General features: G+C 38.7%; 1 protein-coding gene across 8 annotated transcripts in view; it reads right to left on the bottom strand.

Annotated features, from left to right (window-relative positions):
• Positions 1–16,735, bottom strand: part of FN1 (fibronectin 1) — a 69,545-nt gene that overhangs the window by 23,705 nt on the left and 29,105 nt on the right. For 4 of the 8 annotated variants that reach the window (XM_022567625.3, XM_089916399.1, XM_030760483.2 and 1 more), the window contains exons 20-27: positions 16,223–16,489; positions 10,129–10,223; positions 8,534–8,702; positions 8,007–8,093; positions 5,502–5,693; positions 3,979–4,251; positions 2,684–2,866; positions 482–571 (exon numbers count right to left, since the gene is read on the bottom strand). In XM_022567625.3, the coding sequence (XP_022423333.1) occupies positions 482–571; positions 2,684–2,866; positions 3,979–4,251; positions 5,502–5,693; positions 8,007–8,093; positions 8,534–8,702; positions 10,129–10,223; positions 16,223–16,489 (1,356 nt within the window). The remainder of the gene's footprint in view (positions 1–481; positions 572–2,683; positions 2,867–3,978; positions 4,252–5,501; positions 5,694–8,006; positions 8,094–8,533; positions 8,703–10,128; positions 10,224–16,222; positions 16,490–16,735) is intronic. The other 4 variants (XM_022567620.3, XM_022567623.3, XM_022567622.3 and 1 more) reach the window with 1 other exon arrangement.

Here is a 16,735-nt window from a genome sequence, read left to right as displayed (position 1 = left end):
AAATGGCATTATTTTGTTCCTTTTTATGGCTGAGTAGTGTCCAGTGTGTGTGTGTGTGTGTGTGTGTATACACACACACACACACACGCCACATCTTCTTTATCCATTCATCTGCTGATGCACTTTTAGGTTGTTTCCATGTCTTGGATATTGTGAATAGTGCTGCTATGAGCATAGGAGTGCTCGTATCTTTTTGAATTATAGTTTTGACTGGATATATGCCCAGGAGTGGGATTTCTGGATCATATGGTAATTCTATTGTTAGTTTTCTGAGGAACCTCCATACTGTTTTCCACAGTGGCTGCACCAACTACATTCCCATAAGATGTCTTAATGTTTAAGACCAGTGATCAAAGGTAATGACGAGGCGACAAGCACTCCCACAAAAATGGAGATGTATTTTCAGAAGTAGCACGGAATTTTGCTCTTTAAAATTGGTAGGTGAAAGCTACTCAATAAGCATGTTGCCCACATGACTCACCAGTTTTCTGTCTTCCTCTAAGAGGTACGCTCTCATGCTGCTCGTAAACACTGGAGACGCTGACTAAATACTCTGTTCCAGGCAGGAGATCTGAAGAGGCAAGTTGGAATTATTTTTAAAATGTGCTTGAAAGAATGAAAAACCAAAGCACCCTTAGGACTATTTCAACGGATAAAATATCCAAGAGTCCTGTCTTAAAGCCTGTTTACACCTAAGTGAGTGTTGCTGCCTGCAGAGGGGCTGTCAGTAGGTGATGAGGAAGGGTCACCTTGCCCTGTAGCATCTCTAAGCCCTGCCCCCAGCTCCACCTGTGCGGGTATGACTCAGCTGCATCCGAAATAAGATGGAGTTGCTGCAGCACAGTAATATTTCTATCATCCACTTAACGGCACGCCTGTTGAGGGCATGTGATAATGACTGTGGCACTGTGAATATCATTTACCTCTCACAATCACCCTAGCAGGTAGTTTGCTACCTTTTTTTTTTTCTTTTGCTACTTTTTAAAGCTGCTTTATTGCCAAACAATAAACTGAAAATATTTAAAGTGTCTAATTTGACAGATTTTGACAAATGTATACACTTGTGAAACCATCACCACATTCAAGATAATGAACATATCTATTACCTCCAAAAATTTAGTTTACAATTATCCCCAGTTCCTAATGACAAAACTAAGGCACAGAGAAGTTATTTTTTCGATATATTTGCCCAAGATCACACAGGAGTTGAGCCCTAAGCCAAGACCAGTGGTCTTAACAATTAACCCTTACTGAAAAAGAGTCATACTCATCGGGAGTGATGGGTTCTGTCCTATTAAGGTAAGAAGAGAATACTTAAGAGTTGAATATATATTCCTGGGTCTCCTCTTCTCTCATTCTGAGGTACCAGAAAAGGTACAGAGTAAGGTTTCTAACCATTGAACTCCTACTCAAAAGACCCCCATTCCCCTCTACACCACCTCCCCTTCTGCAGGGGCCCCTGAAGCACCAGACTAGGAGATGGGATGCTTGGACTCCCCTTTCCTCCTTCCTGCTTGGCCAGGGGCAATTTACTTAGCCACTGGAGACCTCAGTTGCTTCATCTGTAAAACAAGATAATAATGGCTTCTCTGGGGGGGAAATGGCTACCTTGAGATCTAGAATAGAATCTAGAATAAGATCTTAGAGCATATGAATAACATGTGACAGGTCTATGGCTAAGGTGGGGCAGAAGAGGTCCTGAAGCAGAGCCTTGTGTATTGGGTAATGCTGTAACTACTGATTCCAGAATGCTCCAGAACAGAATCATAGCCCCACTGATAGGCAGAAATGAGGATTTCTCGCCCTCAGCCACAGAATTGGAAACCAAGACTATGGTCGTGCTGAGCTGCCTTTCTTTGTATTTCACTCTCTAAAATACGTTCGAAAGATAGAGGATGTTTTCAGACCATCATCTGGTAATGTACCTAAATTTTTTTTTTTCCCTTATGTAGAAGCTTTTGCTTTTTGTTCTTATATGTGTATTTTACTATTACAGTGAAAATAATGAGAAGCAACATGTGAAACAGCACCATGCTGCAGCCTCCTTTTATTTTCTTTAATAAAAAATATCAATTTCAAAGGGAAGAAACTAGAAACAATTTCCATAAATTGTTGTTTATTTTAGTTTCAGTTATTTTCTAAGTCCTCAGCCTTCAGAGAAATCCTACTAACAGATTCTTTTTGAAGTACAAATTACACTTCTGGCTCTTTCTTCAAATTAGAGTCCTGATGTACCCTGAGTGACCAGTCACTGTTTCTAAGTCTTCAAATGCCAAATAGATTACCTGCTGACACTTAAATGAGAATAAGACAGATACCGTGACACTAGTTTCAATCCTCATTTTTTGTCTCGTTAAACACTAAGATTTAGTCATATAATTTCTCTGGGCCCATATTTATTTTTATGTGCTTATTTGGAAGCAGAACTTGTTTGAAGTCTTTAAACTTCACTGTTGGGGTTTTTCCACTCTGATTTTTAAAAAGTTGTAGATATCAAAGGTATATTAAAATAACAACAAACATGACATCTTTCAAAATTTATAGAGCTGCACGTTAGATTTGGAGTCTAGCCTGTAGTTCTGTTGTAGCTGTCTTAATCTTTCTCGCTCCTACCTGAGGACACAGAATCTCTTCCTTATGTGCTAGCTTAGTATTTATTGAACAAATATACTTGACCGCTTACTTGTTAAGAACACTGCATTGTCTGAAGGAGAAACTGACAATTCTGCAACATCCTCCTCATTTTTCACAGGCGAGTAGCGCACCAGTAAGTTGGTCAATTCAATGGATGGAGGTGGGGCCCAGGTGACACGCATCGTGTCGGGACCAACATTGGTAAATCGCAGGTCAGTGGGAGGAGGGACAGCTGGTTTCAAATAGGAAGGAAGACTAAGTTAATGTCACTTAAAAATTAAAGCTAACAAGAATAGCTGGAAAGGTAAAACCAGTATTTCATGCATAAAGGAAACGAGTCATCATCATGCAAATAGTCTAATCTAAATCATAGTGAACTACTGTTAAAAATAAAACACTACACCCAGTACTGTTAGGCCCCTTTAACCTTTCTGCCATCAATATATTTTAAAGGGTCAATTCAATTCACTTTCAAATACATAAAATCCATGTACATGATTAATACAACTGATGATTGTTTAATCCCAGGCTGAAGAGGCTTAGGTTGCTACACAGCAAAGAGAAACATAGCAATACTTTCCAAAGATACACATGCACACAGACAAAAACACAAGAGGGTCTTAAATTCCCCTCTGACAGGAATGACTACAGCTACTGCCATAGCTACAATTCCATTCAGTGAATTCTACTTACAAGTGAAAGGGGTTCATGCAAATTGGTTCTCAGCATGTTTCTTACCATGCAGGGCAGAGAACCTTTATAATGTTGCATGCTGGTCCCCAGACTGTGGTTAAAGAGGAGTTTCTTTACCTCACCATGGCAATGAAATCTAGAATGTTCCAAAGTCTCTTTTTCTCCTACCGCAAAAAAAAACCTCCTTCCACTCTACCCTAAATTTCAATCGTTTTTTAGACAGTCACAAAGAAGGAACATGGTAGAGTTTATCAAATAATTGAAAGAAGGGTCTAATGTTACATTTTGGAAGTACATTTCTTATTAAGTGGTGCTCATGATACAATTTGGTATTAATGTTAGATTTTTAAAAAATCATTCTAGGTCGGCAAATTCAATGAACTTTTTCCATTTTGTATTTGATAGATTAGATATCTATCTCTGGCTTTACACATCTTCACGGTTTAAATGAAAATGTACTTAAGACTGCTGTATATATCTTCATCCAATCAGTTTGGCATATGCATTCCACTCCCTACCAATCGATCCACCCGCTCTTACTCTTTGGCAAATTGCTGGCTTTTCCCTTGAAACATCCACATTTAACCAGAGTGACTGGTGGCAGCATGCAACACCATCCATGTCTCAAAAACAGAAGTTTTCAAAATTCACCGGTTTGTTGTGTCAGTGTAGTAGGGGCACTCTCTCCGCCATTAAAGAGAGTGATAACGCTGATGTCATAGTCAACGCCAGGCTCCAGCCCTGTAACTGTGTAGTATCCTACTGACGAGTCCACAAAATCTTCAAAAATAGGGATACCTTCTCCTGCCGCAACTACTGTGATGCGGTACCCAATAATGGTGGAAGAGTTTAGCGGGGTCCACCTCAGGCCGATGCTTGAATCGGTTATATCAACAAAGCTTAGGTCAGTGAGCTGGGGCACCTCTATTGAGTTACAAAGCAAAGGAGGGCAAAGGAAAACAGAGGCAAAAAAGAGGGAAAAATAAAGCGGTGTACATCAGGTTACTAGTGGTAAAACTGATAGTGTTAAAGCAATGATGGTAATATGCAATCTGCTCCATATTATCTGAAAAGACTTTTTAAGCACCATGAATAGTTTCCCTGGGAGAATAAAACAGGTTACAATATTACTTCAGGGATTTTTGTTTGTTTTTTGAAAATCCCCCAAACAGTAAAATTTAAATCTCTCGGGGTCTAAAAATTATAGTCCTGTTTAGGATGTCAAAACCATTCTTAGAACCTAGACATAATACCTGTAGTAAGTATCAGCAAAGTTTAAAAAAAATCCAAAACTATTTTAGTAGGAAAATAAAACTTTCATGAAGAGGGTTAAAAAAAATTGATTGATGAGTTTTTCTTTTTTTTCCCAGTAGAAAAACTCATGACAACATCACGGTCATAATGCTAATGCATTATGAATGTATGGTATAAAATGTGCCACTCCAAAGCACATTCAGGGGAAAGACAGGCCTGAGTCCAAGGCTACTGTTAATATTTTATTCATTTCATAATGAAAATTATTTAAGTAGCATTAGTAAAAGCATTCCACCAAATGATGCAAAGAACACAATCTGTCCAATGCTTTCATCTGTCACGATTCAATTTTGGACAAACAACAAACCTATCCCTAAATAGGTCTTTTCAATGTTCTCATTCAATCCACAAGAAAGAACACCCTAAAGGTGTGGCCTTTCTTTTTTTTTTTCCAATTTTAAAAAAAGAATTTGAAACGGCACGATGAAGAAATGAATGTGTCAACCAAGAGCTATTTCAGTGCTCACATATGGAGACTGTAAGATCAGGCACAAATGTACGGATGGGATGCATTTACCATATTACTTTTCGCCTGTCAGTACTGAGTACAGACACATGACATCATTTTAGTAATAGTTCCACGTGAGCGGACAGTACAGAGTTAATGCCATGGTTGCCACTCCATTGCATACCCATCGAGACAAAGAGCATCCCAGTGAAGCACAGACAGTCAAGCAGTGTTAACAGCAAGCATTTGTCCAAATAGTTGCTTTGACTTCATGGTTCTAGAGAGTGTGGTTCGGAGGTCAGAATTAAATCCCAAACATATTTGACACATTCAACCAACTGGGGATTAAGATGCTAATCCCCACTCTTACTGAAACTGCCACTCTGAGGATAATAGCTTATTTTTCCATTACCTGGCATGATGGTATCAGAGATAGGGACACTTTCCTTGTCATCTTTGACAGTGTAAACACTGACATTGTACTCCAGGCCAGGACTCAGGTTTTCAAAAGTGCAGGAACTCTGATCGGCATGGACCACTTCTTCCAAAGAATATCCCTGCTGACCATTTGTAGGGGTGGTGGTAATTCTATAGCCAGTAATGTCTGGAGAAAACAGAAAGGAGGAAGTTACTGCCCAGAACATTTGTGACCCAGAGCCTATTAAACTCAACTCCAACGATGTACCCTCGAAAGGGAATGGGGAGAGGACTCAGCATTTATGTACTGAAGACTCTATCTATGGTCATTCGGGGCTTACAACAACCCTTTGAGGGAGGTATTAATATCCTCAGTTTAAGAAAATCTTGGAAAGGGGAAATGATTACCAAAAGCTTTTCTGTCTCTAAATTCCATGGTCCTTCTACCACTCTACCCTGTTTTTCTTAATGGATCATTTGCAGGACAGCTGAAGACTATTCTATTTTACCTGCTGGGATGGAATGGCTCTCACCCTTAGGCACATTCCCCAAAGTGGGATCTCCTAATTTACAAGGTCTAAACCTATGGGATTTACAGGAAGGGAATAGGAAAGGAGAAAAAGTAAAAAGCAAAAGCGGCTCTACTTATCCTAGAAAAAGTATATTAACTGCTGAAGACTTTAGGAATCATAGAAGTGGGACAGTGAGAGGGCTGAGGGGAGGAGAGAGACATTCAAATTAAAATAGTGATGAACTGAAATCCATGGGGAAAGACTAAAAGTAAAGCGAGGAAGTATATTTAAGTTAAACTTACTAAAGGGAGAGAAAATGATGGCACATTTTATAATTAGGAATAGGGTGACCACTAAAGTGGTATATACAAGGAAATCCAAGTGGATGGGAAATCAATGTTTGGGTCATTACACTGGCTAGTGACCTCTCAGATGGACAGGCTAAGCCATCCATTAAGACTAAATATTAATGATCTAGCTTCTGACAGGCATGAAACTTGCCAACCTAAAAGTTTCAAATTTAGAGTAATTCAGCTGGAAATAGTGTAGTTTTGGCTTAAATGATGTTTCCACATATAATGAAAACTTCACTAAAGTCACTTTACTTCAGAGGGGAATTAAAAAGGATATTTTAAGCTAGCTTTATTGCATGTGACTGCACATATTGATCTGACTTATAAATAAATTGCCTTAGCTGTGTGCCCAAGCAAAGGGAAGAACTGTTTAAAAGATTAGAGTACAAACAGAAAGAGTGAAATAATAAACTAAATATAGCCATTAATGAAAAAGTATAGGAGTTATAGATACCATCAACATTAGTTGGCATTTCTGTTTTTGTTTAATTTTGAATTTTGTTTAATTGAGAATTTTCTCAATAATGAGTATCCTGATATCTCAACAGTGATTCCCCCAATATACCCAATATTAAATATTTTAGTTTGCATTTCTCATTGAAAGAGACTTTCACATGGACTTGGCAAATGTCGAGAATGTCTAAAATTTCGCTTGCCATTGTCCTGGTACATCATGATACTTGAATATTGCCATAGGTATCTTTACACATTTTAGGATTCTGTAAATAATTTTTAATATGTGTGAACGAGTTTAGACAGAAGCTTTTTTTTTTTTTTTGTGGTATGCGGGCCTCTCACTGTTGTGGCCTCTCCCATTGCGGAGCACAGGCTCCGGACGTGCAGGCTCAGCGGCCATGGCTCACGGGCCCAGCCGCTCCGCGGCATGTGGGACCTTCCCGGACCAGGGCACGAACCCGCGTCCCCTGCATCGGCAGGCAGACTCTCAACCACTGCGCCACCAGGGAAGCCCTAGACAGAAGCTTTATGTAAAGCTTTAAAAACAGTCATGGAATGCCAGTTAGCCAAATTTCTCATTGAGTATAAGTAAAACAAACTAACAATTAAAAATCCAAATACTTGAAGTCTGGTGTAAGAGTGAGTCTGAGCACTTAAGTTACAATCCCAGTTCTGTAACATTTAAAATTTGTGACTATGGGTAAGTCGATTTTTTTCTGAGTCTCAGTTTTTTCACTCTGTAAAATGGAGGTCATTTCTACCCCGAGATTTTTGTGGTGCAACTCATGATAAAATATTTGTGAAATATCTAAGTTTATTGAGTAATATACTTAGAATCTATGATAACCCACAAATGGAAAATTAGGAAGTGTAACTTCAGCCATTTGTTTGGCGGTTTGGAATGTCACTGAGCAGAAAGGACTGACTGCTCAGAATGCTTTTCCTCAGCCCTCATGATTCCCTATAGCTCAATAAGGGTCTACCTTGCTCTCTTTCCTGTAATTTAAATAAACATGCAGTAAAACACCCTATATGTTACTCTACGATGTACGCCTGTATTTTTTTATGGAGAGCTAGGTACTTATAATTTTGACCCTTTCTCTGAAGGGAACACAGTTTCTGAACTTTGTCTTGGGAAGGCATTGCATATACTTGCCCTATGATACATCCCAGGCTTACCTGGGGTGGTACTCCTCTCCCAGGAGACAGTAAGCACGCCAGTGTCGGGGTTTGTTTCCAGGTGCAAGTTCTTTGGTGGAGACAGTGCTATGCAGAAAAAAAAAATTTTAATTAAAAGTTAAAGCTAGCACAAAGCACTTGAGCTGTGGAATACCTCTCTCTCTTTTCCTCCCTCCCTTCCACAATCAGTAAAAATAAAGAAGTTATTTCTTTAAGTCCATGCTGGACAGCAATTCTCTGAGAGAATTTTTTTTTTTTACAATTTTTAATTTTGCAACACTACTGAAATTTTTTTCTGTCTTACCAGTTCATAAACATTTTTGACATGGAAAGAACACTTCCGATGCCATAGACTATACGACATGAATTGAACTTGCTACTCCTAACTTAGAAATAGCTAATAATATAAGTAGGGATGAAATCTTTCCCTTGGGTCATTATCATAAGTAAAAAGTGATATTGCTATCAGCTACTTTAAAAAAGTGGAACAATTTAAAAAACGAAAAGAGGCAAAGAACTCCTCTTACGTGTCACCACTTTCTTCACAATTGGTGTATCTCTCTCTTGCCCGTCTTTCAGGACTGAGATGGTGTAAATGTATTCCACGCCTGGAGTCAGGCCAGACACAACGATGCTTCCTGACTCTGAGGTCACTTCTCGTGGTGCTTCCCCTCCCTGGCTTGGTCGTACACCCAGCTAGGAAAAAAAAAGCAAAATAAACACCAAGGACAAATATTTCCAGAGCTGGGTTACTGCTGAGAGGTTGTGGTTATGCTTTGCATAATGTGGACCCCTCAGGAACTGCACTCTGCTTTTAGTTGGGAATGAGCTGGGACCTTACTTTAGCTCTACTAAATAATGTAGCTGGAAATTCCCTGGAACTGGGGGCGGTGGGGGAGGGTGCCACTTAGGGGAAGTATCTTCCAAAACTAAGTTAAGGTAGCTTGTAATGGAAGGTTCCAGAGAAACATCATTACATACTGTTTTGCTTGATAAATAATCTCCTGGTACAAACCAGAAGTACACAAGGGCTTTGGGCCACATGCCCGTTCATTTCTTATTTTCTTTTTGCTGGAAGAAATCCTCTAGTTCTCTCTTTAATGAGTTATTAGCATTCAACTTAAATGTACCAGTCCCTGTAACACTTTGTACTTCAAAAACACTCCTTTTAAAGAAGGACAGCTTCAACTGCAGGCTGATATGTTACAAAAGAAGAATTAAGATGAATGTGCCCTTAATTTTCAATCCTTTTAGTATTTTATTTGAAAAGCCTAGGTAATATCGTGTCATCAGTGTTCAGCTCTAGAGACATCCTTAGTACTTTATAAGGCTCCTGAAAGTCAAAATGACACTATAAGGGAAATTTAAAAGGTATACTGACAATCTTCAAAAAGGGTTTCTTTATATTTAAGTAGCATAATCATCAATATGCCATTTGCGTATTTTGAAAAAGAAATGATCTTTGGTATATTTTTTTAAACAAACAATCATGGGGATTTAGTCTTGATTTTCAATTACAATAAATATTTCTCTCTCCACACTCTAAATGCCAAAAAAAGGAATTCTTTTAAACACATTCATTTGTATTCAGCACTTCCCTAATACCATTACTTTAAAGAACATGTATCCAGATATCTATAGGGAAGACCTTAATCTTAATGTCTATTAAGAGATTCACCTAAGGGGCTTTGAACACGTTGAGATGAAACTGATTGGATAAAAATGTGATTTTTGAGTGACTCTGAGTTTAATTGGTCTCCTTAAATTGGTTTTTGTGAACTTGCTGATGCCTATTTAGAACAACACAACAAGAGCAGTTTCCCTATATATCTTTAAATCTAACTCCCTGGGAGAAAGGATAGAGAAAACAAGATAACAACTAACAGTTCCATACTAATGTTTTCCTCTTTGCAAAGCACTTTCACTGCCTCAGTCCATCTTTCCAGCAATTCAGGGAAGCAGAAGTATTGTGATGCCCTGACAAAGTGCTCAGAGAGGTATGAACAGAAACAGGACGAAACCCAAGTCTCCTGACTCCTGAGCATCCTGTTTCAACTACACCCAGAAACACGAGGGCAACCCAGGGCTGGATTACAAGGGATGAGGAACATCTGCAATTTACCTTAAAACCAATCCTTGGAGCAGGTGTCCATGTAATCACAATGGTGGTTTCAGTCACTTCTGTGTGGTAAGGTGGGATGGAGCTCAGAGGCTGCACTGTGAAATGGAATCAAAGCGTGTGTTCAAGCCTTAGAATCACAGAGAATGCAGATAACAAAAAAAATTTTTTTTTAATCTTTTGGCCGCATCTTGCGGCATGTGGGATCTTAGTTCCCCAACCAGAGATCGAACCCGCAACCCCTGCAGTGGAAGTGTGGAGTCTTAACCACTGGACCACCAGGGAAGTCCCGATAACAAATATTTTTATCGAGAACCTCAGTTTTAGTCAGCTAATGGATCCAGAATGTGACATATGTGAAAATTTGGAGTAGGTCAATGCCTCTCAACCTTTCATGTGCCTCACAAATCATCTGAGACCTGGCTAAAATGCAGGTTCTGATTCTGTAGGTCCACATGGGGCTAGGTAGTTTGCATTTCTGTTACGCCAGTGTTGTCAGTCTGGGAATCACATTTAAGTAACAAGGAGCTGGATGACCACAGAGGGCCCTTTCAACTCCTTGGATTCTGAAATTTGTGTCTTTTCATCATGTTTGGGATTTGAGTTTGATGACAATAACTTTCCCTATATCATCAGTATAGAATCCCATATAAAAAGTAAAACTGGTCATCACAAACTGATTATCACTCCGCTTCTTAACCATTATTTTGAGAACAATGGTTAAATTATAGATGATTATCTAAAAATAGCTATATGCTGAATCACTCCATAATGATGGCCAATTATTTTTGGTTGCAGAAAGAGATGCCATGTGAAAGGTAAATGAAATCTGCCACCATGGATGCACTTATAAATTCTAAAGATACTTTCCTTAAATATGTGATTATTCACTCAGAATAATCACACTGCAGAAATTTAGTATTCTGCCACTGGAATTAGGAATTATAATAAAAGTTTATTTCGAATCTCCTAGCATCCTGACATCACTGCTATTTCTTAGTGAAAATAATACTTTAAAAAAAACAAGAGGGACTTCCCTGGTGGTGCAGTAGTTAAAAATCCGCCTGCCAATGCAGGGCACAGGGGTTGGAGCTCTGGTCTGTGAAGATCCCACATGCCGCAGAGAAACCAAGCCTGTGCACCACAACTACTGAGCCCGCGCGCCTAGAGCCTGTGCTCCGCAACAAGAGAAGCCACCACAGTGAGAAGCCCACACACCGCAACGAAGAGTAGCCCCTGCTCGTTGTGACTAGAGAAAGCCCACGTGCAGCAATGAAGACGCAACGCAGCCAAAAATAAATTAATTAATTAATTAATTTTTAAAAAATTTAATTAAAAAAAGAACAAGAAAAAGAGGAAGAAAAAGAGTATGTGTACATAAATCTGAAATAGATATTTTCAACAATCTTACAAATCTTTTCATAAATTTAGAATCTCTAAAATGTAATTGGCAGAACAACTAAATCTCGTAATAAGCATTTCAATAACTGGCTGCTATGGGAAAGGTGAGGTCTCAGAAGGCAAGACATTTGTGTCTGGTGAGTCAAATTCAGGGCTTTCAAGCGTGTGGATGGCCTTGGTCACATGTTTAGTGCCTTCATAATTCCTTCCTCTTTACGTCTCAACCAAATTTTTGTGCCCACTGGGGACAAAACACTAGTAAACGCATTTATACTAGATTATGAATGGCTGGTGAGACAAAGACTTATCCTCCAGACTTAGACAAATGAACATTAAGAGTCTTTAAGCCTACTCTGAGAAAGAGAAAAATAAATCTCGTATATTAACACATATATGTGGAATCTAGAAAAATGGTACAGATGACCCGGTTTGCAAGGCAGAAATAGAGACACAGACACAGAGAACAAACATGTGGACGCCAAGGGGGGAAAGAAGGGGGTGGGATGAATTGGGAGATTGGGATTGACACATACATGCTAATATGTATAAAATAGATAACTAATGAGAACCTGCTGTACAGCACGGAGAACTCTACTGCACTTCTCTGTAAAGTAGAAACTAACACAACATTGTAAAACAACTATACCCCAATAAAAATAAATAAATAAAACATTTTTTAAAAAAGTCTTTAAGTAGTACTCCATTACTACTCAGCTCCAGTCATGGGAAAATTCAGGCCCAGCACTGCAATTCTTCCAGTGTTTTCCAATCTGGATTTTAATGTGCAATTTTTTAAAAAGTATTTTTATTTATTTATTTTTTGCGGTACGCGGGCCTCTCACTGTTGTGACCTCTCGCATTGCGGAGCACAGGCTCCGGACGTGCAGGCTCAGCGGCCATGGCTCACAGGCCCAGCCACTCCGCGGCATGCGGGATCTTCCCGGACCGGGGCACGAACCCGCGTCCCCTGCATCGGCAGGCGGACTCCCAACCACTGCGCCACCAGGGAAGCCCCCCAGAAGTATTTTTAAAATACTGCTGTCTGAAAAAATAAAATACATGTGGGCATACTTTGTCATGGCTGCTTTACTGGCTGAACTGAAGTTCTGCTGGTTTGGAGAGACGTTTCATGAGTGTGTTGTCGTTTGGAGGGTATTCTCAGTGGAATTAGGATGGGTGACCTATGATGCCTCCCCAGAGGCTCTGGAATCATACACCACTTGGCTGCCACTGACTTTGCCAAAATGCCATGGCCAGCCCTGGGTGACCATGTTAATGCCCACAAGAAACAATCCAGAGAGCAGTCCGCTTCTTTCACTGAACATCTGGGAAAGCCACGATTGTTTCACAAAAAACATTCTCCTCAACTGTCTTAGGCTTTAAGATTGGGTGTTTTCTATTGCTTGAGCCAGCCAGCTAGAACCTTCTCAAGCTTCAGATGATGCTCTCTGCCTGGGAAGACCATTACAGGAAACTCTCCAAACCACAAACCCACAAACTGATGGCAAACAAAGAATGTGACTGTAAGTATGAGCTATGGATTCTGGCAGGTCTTGTTAGGTGAAGGACAGCCTGGACGTTAAAAAAAATATATTTGCCCTATTTATAAAGGAGTAAGCTGATTTTCCCCAGAAACAGCTCCTCCACCCCCTGCCATGTGCTTTTAACAAAAGTTATAAAACCCAGAAAAGTTATTCCCAGAATTCAGCTTGTTAACAGTAAAAAGCTACAGAAACTTAAAGCAATTTCAAAAACATGCAAGCCCTGCTGATGTTCACAGCCTCAGAGAGCACTTGAAGTTCAAATGAAGTCGTAGAACTCACTGCTTACAGAGGTTTATTTAAATCTAAGCTCGGTTGAGCTATTTTCTCAATCATCTACTCAACAAATATTTTTTGAGGGAGGGAGAGGGATGGACTGGGAGTTTGGGGTGGGTACATGCAAACTATGACATTTAGAATGGATAAACAACAAGGTCCTAATGTATAACACAGGGAACTATATTCAATATCCTGTGATAAACCATACGGAAAAAAAAATTTTTTTAAGTATACAATGTGCAAGGCATGACATTGACCTTTATCTAATAAAAGTAGTTCTATCAGTTAACTCAAGTAAAATTATATTTATCAATAAATGTATTGTGCAGATAATAAAATAACATGTCCAATATATCAAAGTCTCCAGAAGTACTTGAAATAGTCAATATTGCCCCACCCACTCCATTTAATTATTTTTAGTATCATTAAAAATGCTTTTTCTTAGAGAGATGCAAATCAAACCTACAATGAGGTACCACCTCACGCCAGTCAGAATGGCCATCATTAAAAAGTTTGCAAATGATAAATGCCGGAGAGAGTGTGAAGAAAAGGGAACCCTCTTACACTATCGGTGGGAATGTAAATTGGTGCAGTCACTATGGAGAACAGTATGGAGGTTCCTCAAAAAACTAAAAATAGAGTTGCCATATGATTCAACAATCCCACTCCTGCGCATATACCCAGACAAAACTCTAAAAGATACATGCACCCCTATGTTCATAGCAACACTATTCACAACAGACTAGACATGGAAACAACTTAAATGTCAATAGACAGATGAATGGATAAAGAAGTTGTGGTATATATACACAATGGAATCCTACTCAGCCATAAAAAAGAATGAAATAATGCCATTTGCAGCAGCATGGATGGACCTAAAGATTATCAAACTAAGTGAAGTAAGTCAGAAAGAGAAAGACAAATACCACATAATATCACTTATATGTGGAATCTAAAATATGACACAAATGAATGTATCTATGAAACAAAAACAGACTCACAAATATAGAGAACAAACTTGTGGTTGCCAAGGGGGAGGGGAGGGAAGGGAGGGAAGAATTGGGAGTCTGGGATTAGCAGATGCAAACTAGCATATATAGCATGGATAAACAACAAGTTCCTACTGTATAGCTCAGGGAACTATATTCAATATCCTGTGATAAACCATAATGGAAAAGAATATGAAAAAGAATGTATATATATGTATGACTGAATCACTTCGCTGTACAGCAGAAATTAACACAACATTGTAATTCAACTATAGTTCAATAAAATAATAAATAAATAAAATGCTTTTTCTTTTATAGGCACTCTATCGAACAAAAGAAACTACGTAAAATATGTCTCGTTAAAAAGTAAAATAGATAATATACAGAAGTATACATGGTCAGTAAAAGACTAAATCTACTGAAATTTCCATTCTAATGAAAAGAAGGTCATCTATGAGAAACAGACATTTACAAGAAATGCAAAGATATTGATTTCATGTTAATAGATTTTAGAGTATCTTAGTAACATGTAACATAAAAAAGCAAAATTTAGAGGTTAACTTAGAGATAAAAACAGATTTTACTTGCCTATGATTAGCAGTTACTTAAGAAAAAGCCTTTAGTAGCCAAACTTCATACACGAAATTTAAATGGAAATAAATTTTTAGTAAATTATGAATTCTTACAGGGAGAATTTTCTTTGTGAAATAAATTCCATAGTAATGTAAAACCTAAACTTATATTCACTTTTTGAATGCTTTTTAACGTCTACTTTTCAAATTAGTCAAAGAGTAAGATTTGTGGAAAGCTTTTAGGAAATTGCAAGCTAGTTCATAGTTGCAATATATGCTGAAAAAGTATTAAGTTAGGTCCTTCTGGAATTCAAAGTGAGTTAAAAATAAAAATTAATGCTTATCTAGAAATGATGGGTCTCATATTTCTTTGTAATGTAAATGAGTTGCATTTGATAGAAATCAGTTTATGAATACAGTCCTCTATAATAGTGATATAGATATGTAAGAGATTTAAGGCCACTTCCTGTAAAGTGTTGAGCAAAAGACAGACAGGACCAAACATTACTGTCAGTATTTTTCCTTCTGTGGAATTTCAAGAGTAATTTTAAAAAAAAAAAAAAAGCTATTCTGTTCTGCAGAAGGTACTTAAATCTGCTGCAGTCAACACTTGTAAAGAAATCATTTCCTTGGCTTCTTGTCCTGTTGGTTTCTATTCAACTGGTAGATGTTTTTGTTCCACATTTACTGCTATCATTCAATACCCAAAGTATTAGGATGTAGACATAGGTGCTGATTTTTTTTCTTGCCTTAACTAGTATTTGGTAAATTCATTTAATACAGTAGCCTTCAATTTTCAAATAACTGGGTGTTCTAAACAATGTTACTCAAAGTGCTGGTCCCAGAGAAAATAAGGATCTTGGCAACATATGTCAGGTAATGCACTGCTTCCTTCATTAAGAAAACCTTGCTTCAAAAAAGTATCAACTGAACTAAACGGTGTGCTCCATCATCTACATTCTGGCATAAGCTCCTTAGTCCATGCAACAAACAGTTCGCAGACTAGCAATGGGTTCATGGGTCACACTTTGAGTAGTACTGCTTTAAATCATTTTTTTAAATTAAAAACATTATTTAATCTTGTACAAAGTTTTTTAAGTTAACTTTTTTTTTTTTGGTTGTGCCGAGGGGCTTTCGGGATCCCCAGGGATTGAACCTGGGTCCTGGGCAGTGAAAGCGCAGAGAGTCCTAACCACTGGACAGCCAGCGAATTCCCTAAGTTAACTTTTTAAAAAAGTGGATGAAGGAGAGAGAATGTAAATATAGATAAGAACCTATGATATCACTAAGAAAAGACATTTAACCTTTGACTTACGAGTGGTGAAGACTCCAGTGGCTCTGGGGCTCTGCTGGCTGCCTTTCACGGCCACGAGGGTTGCAGAGTACTCGGAGCCAGGCTGCAGATTCCTCAGTGGGTACTGCGTGGACGAGGGACCTACGTTGTACTGCTTGGGCTGGCCTCCACGGGTCAGGCCCACAGTCAGTCGGTACCCGGCTATCCGGGCACGAGGTGGAGTCCAGGTCACTATGATGGTGGTGTCAGTTTCATTGATAAACTGGAGGTTGGTGGGAGCATCCAATTCTAGAAAAAAAGATGAAATGAAACACGTCGAGCAATATTTGCACCTCAAAATTATCATACTGAAATCCTAAAGCTTGACTGAATTTTCTAAGTTCTTTCTTCTCCAGGTTGAAACTAAGATCAAAACCTTGGAAATATTTAGCCACGAAGAGATTGAGTGCTACAGAGAACTCTGCAAAACTCTATGTCAGTCATGAGAAATTGCTCACTGTTTTTGCTTGACTTTGATCCTGTGGGAAGGCTAAT

This window comes from Delphinapterus leucas, chromosome 8 (assembly GCF_059928025.1).
Source record: "Delphinapterus leucas isolate spDelLeu-1000000601 "Yukka" chromosome 8, BTC_Dleu_Yukka2, whole genome shotgun sequence".
NCBI lineage: Eukaryota > Metazoa > Chordata > Mammalia > Artiodactyla > Monodontidae > Delphinapterus > Delphinapterus leucas.
This window is presented reverse-complemented; position numbering and strand designations above follow the sequence as displayed.